Source organism: Centrocercus urophasianus, unplaced genomic scaffold (assembly GCF_019232065.1).
Source record: "Centrocercus urophasianus isolate 14NV4802_14NV808 unplaced genomic scaffold, USGS_Curo_1.0 seq_10, whole genome shotgun sequence".
Taxonomy (NCBI): domain Eukaryota; kingdom Metazoa; phylum Chordata; class Aves; order Galliformes; family Phasianidae; genus Centrocercus; species Centrocercus urophasianus.
In genome coordinates, this window is record NW_024884142.1 from 86,237,686 (window position 1) to 86,265,681 (window position 27,996).

At 41.7% G+C, this 27,996-nt stretch overlaps 1 protein-coding gene across 3 annotated transcripts; it reads right to left on the reverse strand.

The window, feature by feature from the left end:
• LOC122164239 (calpain-8-like) lies at positions 1–27,996 on the reverse strand. 3 transcript variants are annotated; one of them, XM_042826062.1, is made up of 21 exons: positions 27,760–27,996; positions 26,050–26,119; positions 18,397–18,515; positions 17,415–17,548; positions 16,656–16,824; positions 15,752–15,835; positions 15,045–15,130; positions 13,671–13,745; positions 12,519–12,679; positions 11,627–11,802; positions 9,697–9,708; positions 7,781–7,992; positions 7,008–7,044; positions 6,475–6,540; positions 5,528–5,585; positions 4,857–4,921; positions 3,855–3,923; positions 2,766–2,844; positions 1,759–1,875; positions 1,116–1,174; positions 1–229 (listed from the first exon to the last, which is right to left on the reverse strand). In XM_042826062.1, the coding sequence occupies exons 1-21, from the start codon at positions 27,994–27,996 to the stop codon at positions 206–208; spliced, it is 2,109 nt and encodes a 702-aa protein (XP_042681996.1). In that variant the 3' UTR covers positions 1–205. The 3 variants fall into 3 exon arrangements, with proteins under 3 accessions (XP_042681996.1, XP_042682006.1, XP_042682000.1); XM_042826072.1 differs by lacking the exon at positions 15,752–15,835; XM_042826066.1 differs by lacking the exon at positions 9,697–9,708.

Sequence of the window (27,996 nt, forward strand, 5' to 3'; positions counted from 1 at the left end):
TAGGTTTAGCCTTGCTTGGTTTATTTCTTCGAGGTCTTGTTCAAGAGTATATATTTACCTTCTAACTGACAGGAAATCATTTATCGTGGACTAAAATAACTTGCCAGTAATAAGAACAAGTTTCTCTCTCTGCTTTCTGTAGCAGGGAGACGCTGAAGGAATGATTCTGCGTTCAGAGTTCTCTGCTGAATTCATCGATCTCAACTCAAACCAGTGTGCAGCACAGCCACTGTGGGAGAGGCAGAACAAGGAGTCAGACCATCTGTGAAGCTCATCGTGTGCCACCAGGCACTGCACAAGAGCTCCAGAAGAGCAGGCTTGGAAAAGCCACAACTGTGTTGTAATCTGCTCTATGTGAAGCATCCATCTGCTGTCGAACTTTGGGGAAATTTGTTGCCTGGATTGGCTTCAGATGTTGCAAGCAGAGCCTCTTTTGAGGCATGACCTATTCTCCAGGGTAAGCTGCATGGTCTTTCAAAAACAGTAGATTTAGCAATGTATACTTTCAGATAGATTTAACTATCTGTGACTGAAGGTCACAGGGCCTCCTAGCCATCTTCCTCCCTTTGAGCCAGTCTTCAGCAGTAAGGACTAATTGGATGGACCTCTTGGGGCCCCTTCCAGCTCTGTTTCCTGAGATATATTTGTATCCTGAAAGGGGAAGGCTCAAGCTGATTGCTTCTATTAGTTTCAACAGGAGAAATTTGCATTAAAAACAATAGGGAAAAAAAGAGACCTGGCATCTAGAAAGGTCTCTTCTAATTCTGGCATGTTGTTCAGTTCATTCTCTGCCAGAAAAGAACATTTTCCTGCTGTGTGTTTTCTAATGAAATGACCACTACCTCCAAAAGTAGGCAGAGAAATTAACTGTGTAAGCATCTTCTCAAGAAACCTTAGGTATTTTGAATATATCTTTACTTTTTACTCATATTAGATAAAAAGTCATTTTACTAATTTGGACATGCCTTCTGAGCTGACGATCTTTGCCACAAAAACAAAGTTTTCCTTTGAATCGCTGTTGCATTTACTATTTGTAGGAGTGATTCTAAAGAAAACAATTATGCAGTCCATTACTGTAGCTTAACCACATAGTATGTTAATCTGACCAGCCTCACCTCTGCTAAAGAAAGCCGAACAACTCCACTCTTCTCTTTATCTAGGAGATGAAACACTTCTGCAAAGTAGAAAAGAATAAAAAAAAATCAGACGTAAAACAGGGAGTTTGGCCAGTCAGACAAAATGTAGAGGGCTGGCCTTTTGCCGTGATGTACTGGAAATCTAGACTGGTTCTGTGGGAGCATACTGCAGCTGTTCTTCTTTCCTCTTACGAGTGATTTGTAGGTTGCTTCATGGGGCAGAATAGTTACATCTATAGCAGCAAACTAAGAGTTGGCAGCAGGAGAGCTACAGCATCCAATGCAATAGTATCTGATTTGATATGGCAACAAAGCTGTAAATCGGGCCTGAGTAAGCACCCTAAGGGATAAATGGCACAATTTAGATGGTACAGGTTGGTGGCCAGAGCACTGAACATAGAGTGTAGATAGCTGTAAAGCAGAACAGTACCCTCACACTCTGTGGTCATTCAGACAAAAGGCATTTGCTATTCCTCTTCTGATTTCTCAAACAGACACATTTTTTGTGGCACTCTGCCATTTCCAAGCAATCTGCTACACTCATAGTTAAAAGACACCAAATATTTAGTGGCACCCCAACATTTTCAGGAATTCCCCTTGACTCATAAACAGAGGCACTTACTGAAAAGGGTCTCTAAGCGGATCATGCAGGCCACAAAACCATCAAAATCAATGGTCATCTTGCTGCAGGCATAGCGGATGGCAATGCTCTGCTGCACCTGGTTGTTGAGCACAAAACCTGAAGGCATGGGAAGTGCACAAATCATTAACACACAGCTGATTACTAAGCCATCTTTCATTTGGCTTATCCATGGACTGCTGCACCTGGCAGAGCCAGGTGAAGGATGAAAGATGCTTCCTCCCAAAAGATCTACTGGATTCCATCACCCACCTCTGCTGTGGATCTCTTCCAAAATACATTGCTCTGGGTGAAGAGAGGCATGAAGTTCTCCCATAGCATTTTGTCAAACTGCATATTTTTCATTGTTTCACAACACAAGCAATCCTATATTCCCCAGATAAATCCCTAATTAGCGAGTCTTGGTGCTGCAGCTGAAAAACAGCGATTGCAGTAGAGCCAATTTCTCATGTGACATACTGGCCTGTATTCAGGTCCATGTCAGTGCTACTTCTGCCTCTGGATCATTCACATAGACTCCACCAAAAAGAAGAGAAATTAAAAAACAGTGCTCCCATAGGTAGGCTGACAAGCACTGTTCCAAAAGTGAATAGCACACAGCAGACTGGATGTGGTTGGGGAATCAGATTTGCACTTTCTCCACTGTAGAGATCAGTGGTAGAAGGAAATGCAGGAAAACGAAGGTTTGGACAGAACTCTGAAGGGAAACAATTAGATTAGGAAATAGTGAGGACAGAAATACAGCAAGTAATAATGAGATGGATAAGCAATAACCACAGCATGGACAATAATGTTAGTGTTTCTGCACGCAGAACAGATGAGTTTTGATGTATATAACAGCATAAAGGACTACCAGGACAGGAGAACAGCACTTGCAATGCTCTGATTTAGTAGATGAGTGGGAACCAAAGCTGTGAAAAGTTCCTACTGGACTCCTGGTGCTTTTTAGTGGAGAACTGCACCAGCCCAATGGCAACCCCAAGGCTCACCTGCCTCGCTGAGAGCATTTCTCATCTCATGGGAGTCAATGGTACCAGAGTAGTCTCTGTCCACCTTCCTGTAGATTGCCTGCAGCAGAGGAAAGAGGGAATGTGGGAACTCTTAAGTTACGGGCACACAACCTACAACCTCAGGTTTCTGATGGCTGGGATACACTTCCCCTAGCAGCCAAAGCTCTTTGAAATATTAATGAGCAAGGGAAGTCTTTCAAGTAACTACTGGCAAGCAGGGCAGACTGGGAAATTCCTATGGGCTGGCAGCTTGCCTGCTTCCATGTCACATGGTGGCAGACGGGCCATTGAGGAAAATATCCTATCACTTGGCAAACACTGCAACAGATAAAGTCCATTTTTCTTAATATTTCAGACAAGATGACAGATGCTTCCTACTGCCAGCAGGTTTATTATCCAGAATTTGAAATCACCCAGACCTACAGCACAGACTGGAATCGGCTCTCAGGGCTGCCATGCCAACAGCAGCCCCAGAATGGAGGAGAGCTCTCCTCATGGACCTCTGGGACAGATGCTCTGAGTTGACCAGCATCAATCGGGGTAGCAGCAGACTTCCATGAAAGGGATGTTATCGAACAAAGCAGGTACAGATTTGACCTTACTTTAGACTGCTTGATTCTGGGTGAACTTTATGGGATATTATATCTTCTGTCAGAAAAAAAAAATTCAGCATGACTATAGAACTTAATAATACAAAGACAGGTTTTTGATAGGTCCTAAAAATATGTTTCTTCTGCATGCTGTTGTTCAGCTGGCAAAGTAGCATACCTCAGCAGTGAAGAAACGAGCTCATATGAGCTTTAATACAACAGGCAGCAGAGAGTGCTGCTTTTGCCAACAACAGAAAGGAGTTAATCTGGTTTTCTGGGTTTTGCAAATTATGGGAACGGTGGGGTTAAGATGAAGGAGGATCTGTTTGTGCCCTTGTAAATCAGAGATATTTCTTTGGCCCCAACTCCAACTATACAAGAAGGAAATCTTCCAAGTGTATCTTAACCCCTCACGTATCTCTGGATCTTTACTTGAGAACTGTGAGAGAAAGAGAGACAGTCAGAAATATTAGATTACCAAATACATCTGAATCTTCATCCAAAGTGTCTTGAATTCTATAAGCCCCAAGGAGCCAGTCCCATTAGTCTTGGAATGTTAAGTAATGATTCAAACATCAGGATTCCTCTATCCTTACCAAAACTGGAGAGCAACCAGTGATTAAAAATAGCTCACCCAACACAGTACAATCTTGATGCAACATAACTTTTCATTCATAATACATCTCCATCTCACACAGACATGCCCACAGCTTTATTTTTACTAAATGTATGCCAAGAATTTCCAGGATATCTGCAGTCTTGAGGAATGGTATATGGGATTGCTAAATACATTATTTTTTGCAGTTAAGAGCAGGTCGAATTCTTTTGGGAAAAAAAATGACTGGCCTTGTGGTGGACAAGTGTTAGAAACCAGAGGAAGGAACTGTGAGTGAGCACATGCTGTGTACTCAGCATGACTATGTAATGAGACCAAAACTAGTGCAACTCTGTCAACATGGCTCTTGGCCCTACTACTTCGCCCTTCCCCGTGCGTCAAGGTAGTGCTAGCCAGAAGAGCTGACTACTTTCCCTTGGCTATGCAAAGCTCATTAGCTCCCACATGTCCTACAAGTTATACAGAATTGGGAAGGCCCTCCAGTCTGTATCTGCTGCTTTGACTTCTGTGTTTTATGAGGAGTACCCAATTTAGAGATGGAAGCTGAACTGTGCTTAAAATCTGCCTCCTTCCAAGCATGCTGTGCATGCACTTGAGACTGCACTGGTGGTGTGCCCAGGCAGAACACTCCTGCTTCTCTTCCCTGCTATTTTTAGGGGAAGGTTTAAGCAAGGAGCGATATAGAGCAGGTGAGAGATCAGCTGACAATGAAATGATTCAGGTTTCTGCCACTCTAAGCTGATAGAGCAGCTTGGCTGAACTTTATGTGCCAGGACAACAGAAACGTAACCTTAGCCTTATCTCATCAAGAAGTTTTGCAAAGGAGTTCCAGAAACTTTAAAGGTGATGACATCCAAAGGATACATCTAAAAGGCTGATCATCTCCCTGCAAGTGTTAATGTTGAATCCATCACTTCTTATATCCTTTCCTGGACAAAAGAGAAGAAAAAGTCAAAGTCAGAAATACTTCTTAGGCAAAATTCTTTTCTGAAGACCATGCCGGAGTTGCTACTTGCCTTAAAATCTTGCCAGCAGAGCAAATGCTCTGCCAGTTCTTCCACCATTTCCTTCCAGCTGATTAACATGGCTTTTTTAAGGCAGGAGTGTTAAAAGGGAACGCTCTGGATTTTGGGAGCGGTGAGCCTCTATCTGTCTACAGAAGGTATACAGCAAAATAAAAATATTTTCCTACAGTGAAAGCAGATGGAGAGTTCCTGCGACCAGGCTGACCACCAATGGTCCTTCTGAGAGGGCAGAAAGAACATGGTGCCTCTGCAGGACAGTGGCAAGCAGCTCTTGGAAGTGGACTACTTCGTAGCAGAGGTTCAACAAGCCAGGAGAAATTCATCTGGGACAGAACTGATTTTTTCCATCAGCCTTAGCTGACAAAGCTGGGTTTTGTCAGCACAGATCCTACTTGTGTGCTTAGAGATTGATGTGCAGGTGTCAGTCTGGACCAAAGGGCAACGTTATGCCTCATCATTTCAGCCCTCACCTCTGAGCTGCATTCAGTGTGAATCAAATTTGGTACTTACTCTTTGCCAAAACCCTATTTAGAATAGTTTGAAGTTCAGTCGCAGTCACTTCACAGTCCTGGACAGAAAACACATTTAAAATGTTGAGATAAAAAGCATTTGAAGCGGACTATATTCATTCACTGTCACCCTACTCTAGGGCAAAATCTTTGATTTTTTCTAACACTACATTTACCTGCTAACATCACATGAAGGAGATCCTCAGAAACATGAATATTTCCTAGCATTTCAAGTGGGAAACAAGTGGTTTGTTAGGTGCCATGGGGATGTGTCCCAGTAAAAGTTAACTTATTATCAGATTTGACTGAGCGGGCTCATTGCTCTTGTTCCTTTTTCAGCTGAAAAGATTCAGGAAAGCATTTGAGATTTTTTAGGCTTATGGATACTGCAGTCAAACAATCCTAAAATTCCCATCTCAGAACTCACAAATGCTTTTCTAACTAACAAGATGTTTTCCCCCTCTACTGCCACTGGCCACCTGTTCATTAAGAGCACATCTGAAGAGGCAGCCACAGGCTGGCACAGCAGCTTTTGTAGATACAAAAATACAGTAACAGAGAGAAAGTTCAGCCATAGCTTTCTGATTCCTGGGGCTTCTAAACAAAAAGGAAGCAATTGAACAAATAGCCAATTGTTGGAATTATATGCTAACTCCACAGGCAATTTATTTCACCATGGAATAATATTTTCATAGTTCTTACTCCCATCACCCATATTTTCAAAGTCATTCCATACCCAGTACTGCTGAGTGAACAAATCACATTTTGCACCAATAAGAGGAAAAATGTAGTAGAATTATTCTATTGAATTGAAGCAGTGAGTTAATAAAAGGGGAGAACTGCCTGTTTTTTGAAGACCAGACAGAAGGAGGAATTGGCAGGCCAAATATTTGCATAATCATAACAGCTAGAGGTCCCATTTTTTTCCTTTCATTTTAATCCACTTACCTCTCCAGAGAGCTTTTGAAATAGAGTCTTGAACTCATCATCTATATCTTTGTTATCAACATGAGGCTAGAGGAAAGAGATGACCAAGATTGTGGTTTACAATATGGTTCTTAAAAGGAGGACATGGATATCATAAAGGAGCTTAACAATGCATCCATTGTTAGAGAAAGGGAAAAAGAGAGCTTGCTCCACATAAATATCAAGACAGAAGCATTACTTAAATCCTTAGATCACTCAGTGCCCTCCCCATCTTCTACCTATACTGGATGGAAGGCCAGTTTCATGTTTTATGACAAGTCTGGGTGTGTTCAGTTTTTGTGCCACGTGAGCCCAGGTACATGAAAATGCATGTGAAGCTAAACCATAGAGGCAAGTGAAGAATCTCTGTAATCAAACTACATTTTCCTGAGCACAAAGTACATAATAGGTGTTTACCTACCATGATCTCAGCCCAAAAATCTCACATCTGTTTTTCCCCATTATGCTTAAGAAATGTCTATTACAAAAAAAGTCTGTCCAGTTAAGGTGTTTACCTCATATGGTTTTGCCGCCACCATATCACCAATCATCCTAAGAAAAACAAACAAACAAATAAATGAAATAAGCAGAATTCTTGCACTTCAATTCATCAGGAAAACAGACTTTTCTGATATAAAGTGTTACTAAATGCACAGAACAAGTATCCATGTTCCCTGTTTCTGATGTTTCCCATCCCTCCTCTGTCTGTCCAACTTTGCCAATATTTTCTTTGGGAAATCCAGCCTTGTTGTTGTTGTCTGCTATCCAGACTCCTGGTTTCATTTAGTGGCTGCTGTTGATACATTCTTTTATAAAACTATCATTTTACTTTCTTAGAATCATAGAATTGCCTGGGATGGAAAGGACATCAAAGCTCATCTAGTTTCAACCCCCTGCGACGGGCAGGGTTGCCAGCCACTAGTCCAGGCTGCCCAGAGCCACATGCAGCCTGGCCTTAAGTGCATGCAGGGATGGGGCATCCACAGCCTCCTTGGGCAACCTGTTCCAGTGCATCAGAACCTTTCTTTGCATCCTTTAATTGTGAGAACTTCCACTACATCTCATAGACCTGAGGGATCTAGTTACCACTTCAGTACTTGCCAGAGGCCACTTGAAGAGCCAGGTCTTTGTAACATGGATGTGTGTGCCACATATGGTAGACTGTGGAAGAAAACAGGTCCTAGAAATCAGCCTATTTTGCTGTTAAATTGCCAGTAGATAGAGCACAGACCTTTACCTTTCTGAGTCTCATCAGCAGAAGAGAAAGCTTTAGATAGAAGATACTCACTGAGTTTTAACCTTTTTCTCAGAAAAAACTCGAAGGCAGAACTCTCCATTTTTGTAAGGCTCAAATGTGGATGGCACAATGAGGTACTCTCCCTTGGGCAGTCTAATGCGGCTGGAGACTTCACGCAGGTTGATGTAAGTCTCAGACCGGGCTACTGGTTGGTTCCTTGTGAAGAAAGCACGGTTCAGATGAATGTCTTTGTTATTTTCCAGCTGTCGGAAACATGTTTTTGTTAGAAACCTTTTGACAGTTCATTGGCAAGTCAGCCATCCTATTTAAATTTCAGTGCTTAAAATCCATCTCAAGTTTTTCTTAGCACAAAATGATAAATCTGTGAGTGATGGCGTAAGAGGTAACCACCAGGGTTATGTCATGTGAAACAGTCAGGCAGGTAATTAGAAGGAGAAAATACCCTTCTCTATAAATATTATCTTTTCACATGCCTCTTTACAATGGGTGGTATAGAATAACTAAAAAGAGTATGATGTGTACTCAAATCTGGTCAAACTATTACCTACTCAAGTTGTCCATATAATGAATATTTTTTGCTCTCATAGGCTGCTCATGAACAAATTTAAATTTCAAAATGCCTTTCAGCAATTGATGGTATGAGGTAGACTTCCTAATTGCACAGGAGTTACAGTTTCTGATTTCTTTAGACACACAGAAGAGAACAGCAAACAGAACAAAATAGTATCAGAAGGGTAGGACTTGCAGAGCCAAATTAGATGATTAAACCAATTTCTGTTAGTTATACTAACGGTGTTCCTTTGGAATATGGCAAAAATTGTACTTAATTTTTCTGTAATACCAATATGTTATTAAACGTGAAATCTGGTATAGCTCATAAAACAAAATACTGATATAACAGAAACAGCAGTGTATGAATAACATCTCTTCTTTAAATCTCCTTTTTGTGACTTCTGCTTCATAGAGCTATCTTTCAAAAATTATGATTCAGTGATCCACAGTAATTGCTAAATAGTTGACACAGGGTGTAGAACATTGGATGCAGATAAGATTTTTCTCTAAGATCAGAACATACAATGATGTTATCAAAAGCCTTAAAATAATTCAGTATTTTTGTCATGAACTGTAGAATAAAATGCTTTTTTCCCCTGCTTCTTTTAAAAGATAAGATTGGATTTGTTATTTATTCAACCACCCTGTCCTTTCTCCCCATCTATATTAAGCTAGGATTAGACTGCAAAGATTAAGACGTCAGATCCCATATCTTTTTCAACATATAAAGCTCATTTTCCCTTTGCATCTGCAAGGCTGTTAAAAGAACACAGTTAATTGCTACAGGACCACACATTCATTAACTGAGGGAGAAGAAAAGGGCTGAAAAGCATAGGAAAAATTGGCAGTGCAGAGTGGCGGACCTCAGTAATGACTATAGGCTATTCTTACTACCAGACACCCCTGGGGTCTTTTTCTTTAAGAATGAAATTGTCTTTAACTTGTTATTGACATCTAGGAGGATTTGGGAAGGTTGAGCTGTTTGTTTGTTGGTTTTTTTTTTTTTCATTGCCAGAAGCCCCAGCTCAGAACTATAAAAGGAATGGATCCACAGAGTCTGGCATTTCTTCTAAAAAATATTAGCTACATTTTCTAAGTTTTAGAGTGCAGAGACTCTGCCTACACCTGTACTAAACAAACAAATTTTTACTTCTGTTGCACAAAATAAGTGGGAGTCAAATTTCAAGAGGTATAAATGAGATCAGGATTAGGATTCAAATGTCTGTAATAAAGCTCCGTGCCCCAGTCCCTTGGAAATAGTTATTTAGAACATGAGATTGTCATCCAGTGATAAAGAAGAGCTGTCGTTAGCAAGGAGCAAATCCTCCCGGCAGCTAGACTGGCACAAGAATTGCCCATCTGGAAGGAAGAAGTGTTCAGCAACGATTGCATACCTCCTGTGGAATCTGAAAGCAAAAGAAAGAGCTGATGTCAAAGGGTTGCTACGTAGGCTTTTCTACTATTAGACAGAAAGAGTCAGATAAACTCTCCTTCGAACACTCAGTTTTCATTCCCACTTACTACACACCTTGTAGTATTGGTTACCATGAAGATCTAGCTTGATCTAGAGTAGTACCAAAAGAAAAATGGGACCTTCCTCCAGAGGAATCTACACAGTAGAATTGCTTTTCTCCAGATTTGGTGCTGTGAATGATACTATCAGTTGGAAATATTTCAGTAAGCTTTAAAATGTTCAGCCAGGAAAGTCAGCAGGTTGGTTCTGCTATTTTGCTAAATGAAAATGAGCAGACCTAAGATCTACCAACGTGCTGTTATTGGAAAGCTGATTAAAATACAAGGCTGCTGTCACCAGCAAGAAGCTTAAGGATGACTGGGATGTTGTAAGGCACCTAAAATAAGTAGCAAAATTCAATGTTTGGCCCTTTCTATATTAACTAAATACGTGCATTTGTACCTCTGAATATACGGTAGCTTTTTCAAGATCAAATAGTGTTCTCAGGAACACAGATTCCAGTGAAAGCCAAACAGACTGTGCTCAAAAGGTCCAGAAAAGCTGTTTAAAATATCACCCATACAGTGCTTCCAGACTGCATGAGATGGTCCTTTGGGTCTTGTTTATTTTATCCAACACAGTAGAAGCTCAGTGATGAGCTACACAACTTAAAAAAGCTTTGCAAGACAGGCAGGGCTGGGCACGCTCATTTTTACCTTGTATAATACAGAGAACTGCTATGTCCTTGGCCACAGCATCAACTGCAGTGATATAAATCTACAGCAGTTCATGACCTGAGAACTTGGATCATAGCTGTGTGCCTACAAGAGATGATTTAGCAGCCATTTCTTTAAAAAGAAAAGCCTCATCTTGTTAAAAGTCACCAAGCCTACTCTACTCTGAAAAAGATCACAGAGGAGGCAGGTGGGATGAAATAGATATAAAGCAAAAATGCACTGCTATCTTCTACAGGGTTGTTTTCAGAGATATGAGTGGACAAACATCCTTCATGCACAAATCCTGGGAGGCAAGTAGACTGGGGTTCTTGACAGTCAACAGCAACTCAGAAAAGTACAAGGTAAGAACCAAAAGTATACGCAAACACTTCAGCCCTAAGAAAAATCCTTCCTAGTTTTGAACCATCCCTCACAAGATACATTAACAAAAGCTAGTGATTCCCATCTGCTCACACCTATGATAGCTAATAATCTTCATCCAGAGAAATCTAGACAGCACTGAATTGCTTTTCTCCAAATATGACATTGAGAAGCATAATACTGGTTGGAAATTCTTGTATTTGCTTATCTGCCCTTACACCACAAAAGTCAGAGACAGCTCTACAGGCTTTTTCCCTGTGTTATATCTATGGAGACAGAAGCAATACTGGGAAAATAAGAAAAATAATCTTTAAAAAAGACCAAAAAAAAACCCCAAAGCTGAATCAGAACAATAACAACAATAACAGTGTAGACAATGAATCAAAACAATTATCAAATAAAAGGGGAAAAAATAAAGAAAGTGACTACTGAGCACAGATGATAGGCTGTAATCAGAACCACTTATCTGGAATTGCCAGGCACCCTGATCCTGTCCCCATTCAGATTTTGAAAGAGAAGGCTCCCATTGAGCCTACTGCTAAATTAATTGCCTCCAGTTTTACACCATTTTCCTGTTAAAATAAGACAAATACTGAGCTAATTTTTTCTGAATCTTCCCATATTATGTTGGTCAGGAAGAGATGAGAGAAGCTTTTCAGCCATCTTGCAAAACCTAGCTCTTACTGAAGTGCAGATCAAATATCAAGACGAACACATGACAGATTTTTGCCAGGGTAACAGTGAATAAAACCTGCAATGAGGAACAAACTGTACCTGGTAGAGTGAATAACCAATACTAAGCAGACCTTCTCCCGTTCTCTTCTGTCTCCTGCGGTTCTTCTGCATCAAGCCCACCAATATAGTACAGCATGGCTCATTCAAACCCCCTTCATGATCATCATCTGGTTCATCCAGCCGGATCTTAAACTGGGGATTGATCCAGTACGTTGCTAAAAATCCCCAAGGCAAAACAAGAAGGAGGAGATTTTGTTGTCATTGAAGCCAGAATGGTCGTCACTACAATTACAGAGAAAATCTCTTTGGATGGACATTTGCCTGGAGTTTATCCAAACCTTTCTAGTATGTTACATGGTTTTTTGTGTTTCACAGCTATGCTGTATATCAGTTGGAGCCATAGCAAATCAAAACACTGTGGTATTTCCTAGAGTGTAAAAATAAAGAGGGAGGAGCTGATACTGTTAATTCCAGCCAGTCATTTATCTTCAGGAAATGTCCTTGGCTAAGGTTAGTTTTGATTCAAGAGGACCAAAAATCAGGCAGCCTCTCCAGAGGTTTAACCTGAAAATGAATGTGAGACAACTCTACTACTGATCTATGATACTTTCCTGGCTTACCCAAGCCCTTTGGAGAATTACTCCAGTCAGTAGCAAAAGCCATGTAAGTACAGAAAGCGCACAAAGGGAAAAAATAAAAAGAATGTGGCCATGAATTAACTGCTCAGTGGGCTGATTATCGCTGACAAGGAAATGAGTGTAAATTAGGTCTTGGCTTAGACTGCCAAACTTCAGCTTGCTCTCTGAACCACACAGAGAGATCTGTACCTCCAAACCCTTCCCAATTATGGCCACCCACAGTTCAAAAAAAGCAGTTATTCTTGTGGTTTTGTTGTTTATTTCACCAAATGGCCACTTGGCTGGGTCTCCACCTGGGTAGTTCTGGCAACCTCCAGCTGTTGAACCCCGTATCCACTGTCCATTGAACATGGTCAGGTCCCATTTGTTGACCTGGTTGCTTGTCAGGGTGTCAGGAGTCAGATTGCAGATCTCCAGGCGGGTGAATTGCCTTTGAAAATCAGAAAATGCCATCCTAGAACACAAAAGATCATGGTTAATTCATCAGCCCATAACAGTCAGAGCAACTGCATGTGGGTGCCTCTCTCTAAGAGGAAGAAAATGTTGGTACTACAGAGCTGCCCAAAGCTTCATTTAATTGAACTCTGAGTCTTAGGACCGGCTTCGGGGAGGCAAAATTTCCCACTCCCTGAATGAGCCCTGTCTCACAAAGACAACTGTTCTCAAATGCTCTTACACGTTACAGGCTCAGTGGTACCATTTTCTGTCATCCTCAGTCATGATCAATCCCTCATGGATTGTGCTTTCTAAGTAAACTCAATAAAATTGGTGTACCAAAACATGCAGCAAAATGCTATTAAGTGGGAGCAGGAATTGATCCTCAGGAAAGAGTCACTGCAGAAAAATAATCTCAGTTTGGTATATTGATTTAAAACTTTTGTTGATGTTTATTTTTACCACTTCTAGTAGCCACGCCTGAATAACAGACCTTGATCACTTCATGCTGCAAGCAGAGGTCTGTTCTCAGCCCTCACTGCTTTATGCCCCACACAGCTGATTGTTCTGAAAGATGGCAGGCATTTTTCTTTCTGTTCTAGGACAGAGTGACACGTGTTCAGCACTGATCCACACAATCACCCAGCTTACACTGTCTTTCCATCAGGTTTGGGTAAACAGATTCTTCCCCTGTTGACAATCTAAAGTTTTTCATTAGTGTGTAGCATTCAGGCAAAAAACAAGCCTCAAAATATAAAGCATATGAGGTTCATTCTTGCCACATCATTAATTTTATTGCCATCTGGTCTCTATATTTTGAGCAAGCACTGAGTTTTTCAGGCTCTAATAAAAGGTAATATTTAAATGGGAAGGAAAATAAACAAGAGGCTAACCACCTACATGAATTTACTCAGTGCTATCAGTTTCTCTCCATCCAACTGAAAGGACTGCTTAAAAACCATATTTGCACATACAATACCCAAAAGATTGTGCTAATTAATGATGCTCACCAAAATTCTCCATCATCTACTTGCTTATCCAGAGTCTGTTTTTGTTTGGGATCAATATAATTCCATTCAGGAGCACTGCAGACAAAGCACAAAAGCAACCTGCTCAGTTGTATTTCATTCTGCAATGAGGTCAGACAGTGAGCTTCTGTCTTCAGTCACAGATGACAAACTTCTATGTATTTCTACAACCACTAGACCTTCTGCCCCTTCCTTCAGCCACACAGGGCTGGAATAAGACTGCAACCAAAACTGCAACAAATAAACCTTGAACAGAGGTGGCAGAAAATACAAATACTGCAGGCTGTCTGGACTGAGTAGCATGCAGTCCAAAAACAGGAAGAACTTCACAATTATCAGAACTATAGAGAAGCCTGATATTCTCCCTAGGGAAATGACATAAACTCTGCTGCTGGGGTCATCAAAAATATGAAAGCAAAAAGGCAGAATTAGAACAAAATCCTGCAAAAAGCAGCATTGCTTCAGTCCCACTCCAATGTCACTGTGCAGCACACCAGATTCTGACTTCATCTGCTTCTGTGTGGCTGTGCAGTTTGGTACCTGTTTCAGTAAGGTTGTCCCATGGTAAAGCAAGTGCAGCAAGACCAGGATATGGTATGTGGGGACAGAGACATGTTATCTTAGGCATGAGCAAAGAAGCTCTGATAAAGATGGGAATAATTACAACATCTAACCATATTTTCTATATCAGCACCAGTACTATGGTCAAGAAAGGAATGTGAGATCTCAAAAAAGTCCTCGCTAAAGATATACCAAGGCCCAAATGAAAGTAAAATACATACTGTTATGAAAATAAAAATAAATGATTTATTGTTTCTGCCATTCGTGTGAGATTCCAAGCCCTGACAGCTCCTGATAGCTATTCAAGCTTCTGATCCTTAGTTGAGTCATCATCTCCTTTTTTTTTTCAGAGTTCTCCAGTGTAAATCAAATACTGGTCAGATTTAGAACTCCAAAACCTCAAAACTGACTTAGAGGCGCAGCAGGGTAGCAATGCAATTGGTTTGCCTGTGCTGCTAAGGTCTTGGTAACAACAATGGGATCTTCTAAGAAAAGTCATCTTGAGAAATGATATGAGTAAAGCTTGCATGGGTTGCAAAGCTTACAACCCACAGTTAAAACATAGCCTGTTCTTTCTCATTAGAAAGCTCCGCCTGAGGCAGGGAAGAATGTCCACTGGGCAGAACAGATCAATATGTAGCCTTGCTAACAAATTAATAGTGTTTTATTCCAATGGATTTACCATCTTTCCTAAATGTGCTTTGTGATTTGATTAAACTGCATAATCTCAATTTAATTTTCAAAGGATACCAAAATACATAGAAGAGGGAAAGGCAGGGGCATATAAACACTTACTTATCACTCCACGCTCCAGTCCATTCTACTTCACCCCAGGGATTTCTAAGCCTCACAAGTTTCTCTGTCTGTCCTCGGTAATAGACCTAAAAGATCGACAACAAACAGAACTTCAGCACTCCCATTACTCCAGTCATCGTGGAGCAATTGCTTTTCAGCAAGGATAAAACATGATTTGTACTTGAGTGATGCAGTCCATTACAATTTCCAATAGCTAAGAGACACCTAGATGCCTTCCACTCTCATTTTTACATTATCCTGTGCCACCAAGTGAGCCATTAGCTGCAACTCTCACCATTTCATCTAATGAAAGCAACCTGCAAGGAAAAACATCAGCTATAGAACAGCAGAATGTCTTCATCCTCAAAAGACATTGCACAACAGAGCAAGGTTGGAAAGAGATTATTTAGCACAGAAATTTCTGTAACAATTCCAGTTCAGAGAAGTGTGAATATCTAGGGCAAGTTCGGCAGGTGAGTTTGGTGGAGCTCTTCACTAAAGAGGCTTTGAGTCCTTTTCCATTTGAGCTGATTGGCAAAGCACACACTTCCGTAACATGTGGCACAAGAATGTGCAACATTTTTATTTGGTCAATCACAGAAAGACATCAAAAATCTGAAGTTGCTGCAGTGTTGCAAGTCGTTTTGTGTAATGGCAGCTATAAAAACTTCAGCTAAGCTGGACAAGCTGAGGAGAGGCTGGCTTACCTCTTCTGCCCCAGTGACAGAATAAGCATGCCCCTTCACCAGCTTCAGACTTGTGATTGCTTCTATTTCTGCTGCATGAGTTATCTGAGGCAAGAAAAATATACCAAATTAGGGCTACATATTGTGTATGGATACATCTCTCACAAGCAGATTAATACAGGAGAAGACATCCAAGGTGATAATGCATAATGAATATTAATACTCCCAATGCAAAGTAAACTAAATAGAGGTGAGAACTGTGGCAAGAGTTCACCTCCAGAACTTCCTGCCTCAAATATACAGTCCTTGCACAGCAGAGACTCAAGAATGTACCATGAAATTTAAATCTAGAGCCAATTTCTAGCTCAGGTAACAGACCCAGTCACCTGCAGAGATGTGCTCACATCAACTCAGCTCCAAGCTGCCTTGGTTGAACTAGGATTTGAAATGAGATTATAGGACAGGATGTAAAAGGTATGGAGTTTCCAAAACATATACAGACTCGTCAGTAACATAGGAGATCTTGTATGATAGGCGTCAACGATTTTTAATTGAAAACAAAGTCAAAATCAAAGTACAGTCTACAACAAAGTACCTCAAATGGTTTGTGTCTAACAGCTCAGTGTCTGGAGCTGACATTACACATCATTTGAATGAGGAAAGATACTGAGACAGTGAGAATGGGGTTCAGGAAGACCTGTCCCAAGCTCATGGCTCTAAGCACTTCAGCAGGCTGTGTTGTAAAAAAAGAGCTGGTTATTTAGAGCCTTGTCCAACATTTGTACAACTGAAATCAATAAAAGTCTCACATTGACTGTAATTTGCTTTTAATCCAGACCTTCACACCTATCCCTACATGAATCCAAGTATGATATTGACAAAAGCCTGGAGGAGCAAAGAAAGTAAAGCAATGGCAGCTTCTTACATCAATGGAACAGCCGAGCAGTGAGCCAGCCCTCAGAGCCTTCTGGATGATTTGGTACAGGTTTGCTGGAGCCCTCCGCAGATCATAGGATTCGGAGATGCCTCCAGTAAAATCCTCGAACCCCTCTATAGTGGACCCTCCAGCTAGAGCCTCATAAGAACCGTTCAGCCTGCAGGAGAGATGACAGAGCTGTGTGAGGCCATCTCCACTTGCAAGGATAGAATCATAGAAGCCTTAGAGTCGAAAAAGACTCTTACATGTCATCTTGTCCAATTTCCCTGCAACAGACAGGAACATCTACAGCAGATCAGGTTGCTCAGAGCCCCATTCAGCCTGACCCTGAGTATCTCCAGGAACAGGGCACCAGCCACCACTCAGGGCAACCTGTGCTAGTGCCTTACTACCCTCATTCTGAAAGACTTTTTCCTTATAGCCAAACTAAATTTACCCTCTTTAAGTTCAAAACCATTTCTCCTTGTCTTATCACAAACTCTTGAATCTGCCCCCTTCTTTCCCGTAGCAGTCCTTTAAATATTGAAAGGAAAGCATGTGTGCTGCAGAAGTAAGGGCTTATAATGTAATATCTATTGGTACATCTAATCATCATTGCGACCTGGGGCCCCTTGAAACAGAAGCTTGGCAATATCCTGTCTGGACATGTAAAAAGAAATGGTGGAACAGATGATGCCTTCAAGTGATGTATCCAATACCCACCACTTCTGCACACCCAGGAGCACTGCCTCCCATCTAACCACATACTTGGCGTAGGCTTTCTCCAGCAGGGCACTCCAGAATTCATTGCCTTCCTCTGAATGCACAAAGAGTAGTTCACCATTCTTGGTGGGCAGCCGGTCGTCTACCACCACGTCTACCCACTCCCCATACTGCCAGAACTAATGAGAAGAAGAGAGGAAGAGATGGTCAGGGCTGGTGTGCACACTGTGGCTCTACACTACTATCTTCCTCTGCTGTGTCACTGAGGCAAATTCTTCCCAGTCCTGTGAAATGCTGAGTAGGCTCCTTAACACTGTCAAGGAGTTGCTGATAGGTAATATTAGCAGCAAGTAATGTTCTTGCACATAACACGTGTTCTGTTCTCCATGCATAGCTTACATGATGGAGGGATCAGAAAGCTAGCGAGTATACAGAAAACCTGAAAGTCCACTTCTCTTGTCTATTATCTTCTGAAAAAAAATCATGCCACTGTAAAAATGCTGCAAGGAGAAATCACCCAAAAGAGGAAGAACTTGGTAATGCCAGTCTTTTCTGAAAATACTGGGAAATTTATGAGTTGTTAATATGTTATAATGTTAATAGTCATTTTTGCCTGGGCACTTAAAGCGTTTACTCTAGAATTTATTGTAGCCATGGAGAGAAAGAAAAGAGAATAATTCAGATGACATCCTCTCTTCTGAGCTGAGCAGGAGCATGCGGGGAAAAATACAGATCATGGCCTGAACAGGCAACTACTCTGTGAGAAAGAGTTTTGTTAGCTTGGGAACACAAGTAACCTGCTGCATATAGAAGCAGCTGCATATAGAAGAAACTATACCTGCTGCATATAGAAGAAACTGGTTTGTGAGAAACTGCTGTAAACTCTGTTCTGCTTTTTTCCCCTCCATCACTGTCACTTACATGTTGTAATTATTAGTACTCAGCTTGTGGGGGGAAAAATAAGCTGCTTTCAGATAAATACTGTGGTTTTCCTCTTTTATTCTCAATACCCTGATCAGACAGTTACCTGAAAATGAAAGATCCCAGCATAGTCCTCCTGGAAACTCTGAGCCTCGGGAACAACACGGTGCAGAACATCTGGATTCAAAGTCAGAGATGCAATGGCAGCCAGGAGCCAGCAGTCACCTGCAAACACACATGATCCACAGTGGAGAAGTTTATTAATAAATAGTGTCTTGTTGAGCTGATTCCTACACCAATATATCACGCTCCCACATAGATCATAGCACCAGCATAAAGTGCTCTGCAAAGTCCTGCTGGATTCAATGTTGGTTCAGCAATTCATTCTTGTTGTGATGTTTCTCCTTTGCTCGTTTTCCACTCACCCAGACCACATAAGTATTGCAGGGCCCCTGTCAAGCTGATCGCAGTGGTAATTTTAATGGTCTAACTTGAGCTTTGCTCTTTTGATTTTTTAATGAAGCTCTGAAAGCAGGCTGTTTTAGCAGAGATTTTTAATACCTACAGGAGACCAAGAGCAGAGCCAAGAAAAAGGAAATTTGGGTTTGTGGGTTGCAAAGCCTGGCTGAGCAGCACAGAGTTAATGACTTGTGCTACCTCAACTAGCCCCAAGCCAATGCACCTGGGAGAAGCAAAGGATTATGTGTATATATATATATACACGCATGCATGTATGTAGGTAGGTATATATACTTTAGCCCTTTCTTTGAAGGTCTGGACTTGAACCAGCTGTTAGGATTATTACTTCAGCTCTACTTATGAGTCAGATGGAAACAGAAGTGCAGTGGGATGTGTGGGAGCACGTGAGCCTTTTCTTTGGCTCACTGCTTGTCCTGGAAATGAGGGAGCCTTACTGGAAGCTGGGTATCTTACAGCTGTTTGCTGAGTAGCTTGCTTGTTGTGTTGGGTAGGTGAAAGCCTTCACTTGCTGATGGGAAACTCAAAGACCCATGGATTTCTTAGTGTGTATTCTTATCACAAAGAGCAGGAAGCACTTCTGTGGGTTCAGTGTTAATTTCTGAGGTTTGCTCTAAGCTTGGAAAACAAAATTTCTCCAAGGGTTCCTCGCAGGTTGTGTGCCAGGACACAGGGTTTTTTGGGTAAATGCACATACTGCAGAATAAACTGGCATAATAACTTTTACTTTACTGAAAGTAAACTAGTGGAGAAACCAAGCAAGTTTAATCTCTATCATGAATTAATATCTTAAAGTGAGGATTAGCTCTTCTTATTGACTTGGGCTCTTTGTTTCAGTACCACAATTACTATAACTCTAAAGATGATATTCTAGAACTTGCCCAGTGCTGGAAAGTACCCAGGTGCCTCCCATGAGCTGAACTAGAAGCAGCTGCTCCCAATCAGACAGAGGCTTGAGAAAAACCTGTGAAGTTCCCTCCTATAATGACCTGTAGCCACCTGAGCTGGCCAATTTGATAGAGGTGCAAAACCCTGATCCAACCAACATGTGGTGCAGGCATTTCCAATGGGAAATGTAGCATTAGTAGGTAAAGGCTCCACAGCCTTCTGCAACACTGCCCTGTGCCATCCTGGCTGCCACACTCGGGAAATAACGTTTAAGTTGGAAAGGGGTAGTAACTGTCTGATCAGGGTATTGAGAATAAAAGAGGAAAACCATGAGGGGTTACTTGCTTGTCCCAGTCACCTGCATTCCTATCAGAAGAGGTTAAAAAACTTGTGCTACTCCTCCTATACAAGCAAAGTTTGAAGAGGAACTGTGAGAAAGGATAAATGCTACTTTGGGGGAAAAAAAAAGAAAAAAGAGGAAGGCTAAATCAGAATAAAAGTGTCATGAAGTGGAATTTGTAAAATGTGACTGCTGTGCATATAGAAAAGTCCAATAGCATCAGCATCTAAAATGACTATGACCAAAACACTTTTGACATTCATTTTCACCCCAATTACCTCAAAAATTATTTTGCTTTCAGTAGGAGAGGACTCAGTTCACTGGCTTGGAAGGCTTCTGTTAGCCTTAGGTACCCACATATAAAATAAATAAAACTGGGAGAGAGCAGGGTTGGGGAGGGGGTTGAAAGGATTGAAGAACTTCCTCTCCCAAGGAAACAGATGTAGGGAGAAAAAGAATGAAACTAAGAATATTCCAACCTGCTTTGTACCCACCTGTCTGAGGCTTTTATTGGTATACAGCTGTGTGCTTTATGCAGTTTTAATTTCTACTTTTCCCTGCAGTTGTAGAAATATCATAGTAAGTCTGAGGAATGCGGTTAGGCCAACAGTCCTCATTTTTCCCACTTCCCCAAGCTTCTTTTTCTGCACAGAAGGTTGCTCCCAAGTAGGCGGCAGAGCAGGATTCCTGGTGCCTGTTGTGTCCCTCTGCCCCAGTGAGACCAGAGGAGCTCTGTAGCAGAAAGTTACTGCTTTTCCAAAATGTAACATCCGGAAGGGTTTCTTCTTCCTGGTTACAATCTTTACAGCTGGTGGAAGGGCAACTGCTGTGGGCTTTGCTGTGGAGGGTATAAGTTTGATGCAAAATTGAACTGAAGAGTCAGTGAAATGAGAGGGGTTTCTTTAAATGTGTTATTTGCTTCTCTGACTCAGAACTGAACAATTTCAGAATCTCATCCCTGAGATGGCAAATGCAGCATGAAATCCTTTACAGCTTTCTTACAGTAAGAATTAACTTCCTAGCATCTGAGAGGTTGAAAGGCATTGGTACTTCTTCCTGCCACAAACACACCATGCAATCTGGCTTCCAAGGGAGCATTAGGGGCAAGCTGACTTGGGAAGAATTCTATTGGAAGAGTTGTAGTGGGGAACATAGCCTTAAAACCTGCTTTGCCTGCCCTGAGCAATGCAAAGTCCTATCTCTAAGCTTTACTCAGGGGCCTAATACCTTCTGCTAAGACTGCAACAGAACAGCTGTTAACTGTGACCCCTGAAGGGAATCAGCTGGGAATTAGCTGCTGTCCAGTAACTTGGTGAAACAGGAAGGTTTGCACGGGATGTTCAGATAGATGGTTTGGAACTGAATTATACACAAGCAATGCATTACATTCAGGTTCCTGTGATACTGGCTTTAACACAAATTAAAGAGAATAGAAGAAGCTGTCCATAAAGAGCAACCAAGATGAAACCTAAATTGCACAAACTGCTTCTTCTCATACACCTCAGTGGAATTCCAGCTTATTAGTAAGTTTTCTCAGCCTTTCTCAATGGATTCCTAGGTTTTTTGTTGTCTGGTGTTTTTGTTGTTAAGTACAAGGTTCCATTAAGTGCTGTTTGTTTTTTTTGTTTGTTTGTTTTTGGGTTTTTTGTTTGTTTGTTTTTTTCCCTCTCTCTCTCTCTCTCTCTCTCTCTCTCTCCAAAGTTCAACTTAGTTTTGCTGACAGCAGCTTTAGTAGTTCTGTTTGCAGCTGTGTCTACAGTATAGCATGGCAGTACAACATCCCCAGAAAGGCAGCTGATGTAGGACCACAAAAACCTGTCCTGATACAGCTGCAGGTTGTCAGTTTTCAGATTGTGAGGAAAGCATTTCATTCCTTCCCTAAAAAGTGAATTTTGGAAGGGAGAAGAGACAAGGCCAACTGGCCAATGAATTAAATATGTAATTAGAATTTATTTCCAATGAAATTATAGTCAGAAAAATGATAGTATCAAAAAGCATTTTTGCTCACAGCATATACTTGAAGTTGTACCCCTTTAGCCACCTCATCATTTAGCCCTATGAGGGCACATACATTGCTTTCTGCTCAGTCTCATATTTTGTGAACATAAGTTTCAGATAAGCGCCAATTACACTGTTTACTGCTGCTACTGCTGAATGTGATAAAGAGAAACCAACCTGATCCCTGGATCCAACGCCATCTGTAATGCTTATGAAGTCCAATCTTATTTAATTTGAAGTAATTATGACCTTGAGTTTGTGGTGAAGAAGTTGAACTTGAAAATTAGCAGTGCATGTGTTATATGTATACAATTACATACACACAAACACATGCATATCCTGCTTAGAAACATCACTTTGAGTGCTAGGGTACTTGAACTAGAACCTCTTCTTGCTCACATGTGCACTGCATTGCCTCTGTACTCAGCACCGTAAAGGTGCTTTGTGGTTTACAGACAACCAAGCCACTGCACTGGACACTGAATCCTTGCTGGTCTGGGAGTTGTGCAACTCCTCTGCATTGAAGTTTACCCAAGTACACTGCAAGCATAGGAGCCATTAACATTAATGTGGAATTTGATTAGTTTTGGTTGCTGCAGAGAAGCACTTGGTTTCTGTTTAGCTACTATCAAAGCATCCACACTCAGAGCATTGGCACTCATCATTGAGTTACTGATAGAGTAAGTTAAGCCAACAGTCAAGGTACCTGTTTCCAAGATCTAACAGACAGCACAGGAGCATTTCTGGGGTGAATGTTTTCTGGCTTGCTGCTGGTTCATCAATGCCAGGTTTCAGATTGGTCTCCAGTCTGCCTGTTACCTTACTCGATCTGCTTGAGAGATATGACACATACAAGGCACCTGTGAGGGATCCTCAGCGGGAGTGCCTTGGTGGCAGCCATGTTGGCTACACAGGACCTATGCTGGCAGCCCAGACATGTTCTAAGACTTCAGAACAAGAGCTGCCCTGTGAATACAACTGGTCCAGATCCGGAAAACTATTAAATGAAGAGGCTTTTGTTAAGTTAAATTTATGCCACTTCCTTCTCAAGGCCTTCAGCAAACAGATCTGTGGTTAACTTATTCACATAGCTGCAAGGAAACTTCATAAGTCACCTCTAATAACGAAATCTGTGAGCGCATTTCAAGTTGCTACTAGGCAATCAAAAACCTATGGTTCAAAGTACGTTTAAAATATTTCAGGTCTTTCAAGTTTCCATCAAACTTCCCAAGCTGATATTCATCTAGCCTATGCTGTTGTCAAAGAAATAAGTTTAATGGAGCGAGACTGACTCTGGGTTTTCTTGTTCCTTTTGTTCACGTAAACCCAGACCTGCAGTGTTATTTTTAAAAGAAAAGGAACATGTCTCAGAAAATTATTAAAAGTAGGCTCTATTTCCCTAAAGGACTTGTTAACAGGTCACATACGAGGCTTATGTAAATATGTAATCAGGGTCTGTTTCAATAGAAGGGTTTCACATGACAGCTTTAATAACAACTACTTTGATATTCAAGGTATTGGATCAAATACCAAGAAAAAAAAAAAAAAAGCATAGAGTGCCTCTGAGATGTAAAGCAAACACCTGAGCATTAAGTTCAGACTGAGGTAAGCCCCACACCTCTGTTCTAAAGTTTGTTTTTGTTAAGGGTCAGCAGGCAGAAGTGATTGCCTTTCAGAAACAAAGGGGGGCTCTATTTGTCCCCTCATTGCTTTTTCTGCCTTTGTGAGAATATGATCTCTTAAAATGGTTTTACTCCTTTTTAGAGACAGAAAGAAGCTCATAACAAAAGCAGAATCAGATTATGGGGCTTTTTGTCCAGGTTTGGGGGGGGTATATTTCAGGACACACGCTTGGGCTCCAGCAGCCAGCCCCCTCCCCACTTTGGTCCAGACCCATTGCCACCACTATTTGGTGGGATTGGTACTGCCTTGTGAAATGAAAATCCATTTAGCACAAAGGGCTGGAAATCCACAGAGTCATTCAGGAGGTGATGGAAAAAGAATCTGAGGGTATTTGCATCCGGTTTATGGGCTTAAGACAAATAAGCATAGAATCATTAAGGTTGGAAAAGACCTCCAAGATTGTATAGCCCAACTGCTGACCAATCAACCACAACCATGCCCATCAAACCATGTCCCTAAACACCATGTCTACGCATTTACTGAACTCCAGAAATTGTGACTCCACCACCTCCCTGGGCAGCCTAAGAGCAGATTCTTCTATCTTATAAGCTGTCAAGGTTTTACTTCAGGTGAACGGTTGTCATGGAAATTTTTTATGCTATTATAGAAACTTTCTGAATTGGAAGTGACAAGAAATGTCACTTTTATTACTTATCTGAACAATTCTTCTAAAATACAGTAAATGATTCCCTGTACTCTGCTCTGACATCCACCAAATAAATATCCTGGTGCAGATATATGATTGGGCATCTTATTTCCAGCAGCTGGAATATAGACCCATGCACCAAGGAATTTCTTAGTGATCACTTTAATAGTGCCATGTTTACAGGACCAGCACTGGTATTATTTATCACCAGCAAGTTGCAGAAATTGTTTGAATCTCATCTGCAAAGTGGATGGCATAGAAGAGCAGTGAGGTCAGGAGTGCTGCAGTAAGCAGCACAGAAGGGAGACAAGCTGATTTTTCCATGTCTCATCTATCAAATTCTCATTATGAGAGTTTCAGCCTTTTTGCCTCTATATGCAGTCAGGAGAGGCTGCTGCTGCTGCCTTCTGCAGCTGGATCTTATCAGCTGGGTGGGCAGGAAGAGGCCAATGCATTAGCTACCAGAGAGGGGATAAAATCTATTTGCATAGCAACTTCGCTTAAATGATGGCAAGCACTAGAGAAAAAATGGGTAGAAAGGATGGCTTTACTGTGATGGGTCCAGGAGAGAATGACTGCTGTCTGAGACATCCCATCAGCTTCAGGCCCCAGTTCAACAGAGCCAGGCACCACTGCCTTTTCCAGTGGTGTTTTTCCATACTGTGTCCAGTCACTTCTTGCAGCTCTACACTGAATGCCAAACAAACAGAAAGAACATTCAGCAAAAAGGACTTGGAGAAAGTTGCCTGTGGTGGATTTTTCACTGAGAGCATTGTGAGGTGCTGGCACAGGCTGCCCAAAGCACTTGTGGATGCTCTATCCCAAGAGGTGTTCAAGGCCACGTTGAATGGGGCCCTGGGCAGCCTGGTCTAGTGACTGATACAGGAACTGACAAACCTGCCTGCAGCAGGGACTTGGAATTAGGTGATCTTTGAAGTCCCTTCCCACACGAGCTATTCTATGATGACCTGAATGAAACACATCAGCTTTGTAGTATATTTTCATGTATTCCTTGTTCCTAACTCAGGGACCACCTCTCTTGGCATGAAATGGCAAGTCACAATCCCAGTCCCTGTGCCTAGCCAGTTCCTACTCCATACCTCAGTGTATGGCAAAAGATGATGATGATGATGATGATGATAGTTCCTTCAGATGGGATACAAGTACTACTGAGAAATAATAAAGAAAGGTAATAAATAAAGTAGGTAATAAAGAAAGAAAATTGACTCACCTCTTCCAAAAACCAACAACAGCTCAAGAGGAGTGCAATCTCTACCCAGAAAGATATTGCTTCCTTGGCTGCTAACCTTTAAATGAGGCTGAGGAAGGGTGGATCCAGGCTCTACCTCTGCTGTTCACACAGTGCATTGCTTGCACCTGAGCTCCATGGGTTAGACATGCCTTCTCACCTGGAGCTCAACCATTGGCTCAGGCTGTGACCTGTCAATTCCACTGCACTGGGGGACCAGGTGTTTTCATTATTTTTTTTTCCTTCATATTTTTATTTTTCTTTAAACTGGGACTAGGTCTTGCTTGCTCAGCCTCCTAAGTAAAAATCCTCTATGATCAGGCTAGAGGATAAAACTTTCTCAGTGTCCCTTGACTCTTAGAAGAGACTCTTACTGGGATGAGGAATTTTAATTTAAGCTTCTTGTTTTTGAACAAAAGGAAAAAAGAAGAAGGGAAAAAAGATGAAGAAAAACAAAATGCAGAAGTGTTGTATTTACCCAGCTCTCCTTGGCAAACATCTGTCCGAGTAGCTCCTCCGACTATGAACTGAGGATTGTCACATAAGTCCTGAAAAGACATGTTTTCAAAGTCATCCTCCCTGGTCTGAAATGTTCTCTTTTTTTGTTAATTGTTCCAATGGGAAAGTTCAAAAAATATTAAATGTATATAGTTGTATTAAGGAGAAGCTTCCCCTTTCTCCCAAGCATTCCCCCAGGGGCAGCAATGGACATCCTCTAGGGAGACCAAATTCTTGCCTGCTCTCCCAGTAGCTGCCTGTGAGCGTGCCTGTGTCACTGGGCCATGGAGGCAGGGGCAGCCCAGGACTTCTTTATGTGTGCATGAAGAAGAGTCAGACTATTGATCTCTTTTTGCAGTAGGTGTAATTTCAGCAAGATACTTCTTGCTTCTGTGATTATCCAGCTGTTGGCTGCCTCACAGCTGTCTTGGTGGACAGGAGGCAGCAGCAGGTTAGCTACCACATAGAAAAGTTTGTGTTGTGGGATCTTTTTGTTGTTGTTTTGGTGAGTTTTTTTCCCCTCCGAATTGGTGATTTGTCACAGCACCTGCTGGCTGTCAGCTGTATGTGACATATTACATGACATGCTACACATTTAGACAGCTGCTTCTTCTGAGCCACTGCCAAGCACCACATACACATTTCTCACAACTGCATTTCTAGCTCTTCCTCTTCTTGGAGCATGTCGTAAGTTGATGGTGCTGTTTTCCAGAGACATATAAAACTCAGGGGATTTCACAGCTCTTGCTGCAGAAGTGCCCATTAAGGTGCTGTTTGACCACTGGGCTTGCAAGAGTTGAAACTCGGAGTTACTGAATCAGTAAAATTCTTTTTCTATCTTTTTTGGGTAGGTAGGGAGAAAAAAAAAAATAGGCTTTAAATTTTTCCCTCTTGTTGCCTTCCCCGCATCAGACAAAGGTTATTTGTGTTTTTTCTTCTTCTTTTCCTCCATTTTTTCCTTCCTCTTCTATTTCAGAATCATTAAGGTCGGGAAAGACCTCTATCAAGTCCAACCATTGATCCATCGCCACCTTGATGTTCCAGGGAGAGGTAAAATAATGGAGGAAGAGCAAAACACGAACAGAAATCAACGACTGAAAAATGAAAGGATAGGAAAATCTTTGAAGCTGTGATTGATTTATATATTTTGATTTTAAGACTTTCAGTGCTTTTTTTTTTGTTTTTTTGTTTTTTTGTTTTTTTTCTGATGAAAATGACTATTTTTAATGAAAGGCCATTTGCAGGATGTGTATATTTGAGAGATGACTGTTCCAGTCAGGTGCTTCTCAGCTGTTGCAGGTAGAGGAAAGCAAAGCAGAGGGTTTATGGAAGTGTTACCTTAGTTCCCTGAGGTACCCAGTGGAAGGACCATGGATGGACACCTTCACAGGCAATGGTTGGTGCCACTGGGTACCCTATGCTGCACATGGAGAATTTTTGTCCTTCTTGGACTGTACCCTGAACAGGAATCTCTGGTGAGCTGGGATAGAAAGGGAGGAATCCAATTCCCAATAGTCAGTTATAGGATTCTGTGCTTTAAGAAGAGCTTAGGTAAGGCAGGGTAGAATCAAAAGTGAACGAAACATAAAGGAATAGCAGGCATTCAGCATCACTCTTTTGGCGTGGATGTGCTCAGGTGAATGCTAACCACCCAGACCCAACCAAGCATGCCATGACACAGCGCTCTTACCGTGGGCCGCTTCCAGACTATTCCCTGGGTTTTGAAGGAGTAAGGTCCCAGGTCCTGGTATCCCAGCGCAGACGGGCAGGCAGGGAACTCCTCATCCTTGAATAGAGTCCCAGTCTGAAGGCACTTCTGCTTCAGTGCCTCGTAGTCCTGGTCCAAGTAGCTGAGGGCCTTCCTGCAGGAACCCAGCCCCTCAGCAGCCGCTCGCTCTTGGCACAGCCTAGCTGCCAGCCCAGCCAT

Coding starts and splice junctions, on each gene's coding strand:
- LOC122164239 (XM_042826062.1), bottom strand. CDS start 27,996: ATGGCTGGGCTGGCAGCTAGGCTGTGCCAAGAGCGAGCGGCTGCTGAG. Junction 15,131..15,751: donor CTGTCACTGGGGCAGAAGAG/GTAAGCCAGCCT, acceptor TCGATCTTTTAG/GTCTATTACCGAGGACAGAC. Junction 5,586..6,474: donor TTCAAAAGCTCTCTGGAGAG/GTAAGTGGATTA, acceptor TTTTCTGTCCAG/GACTGTGAAGTGACTGCGAC.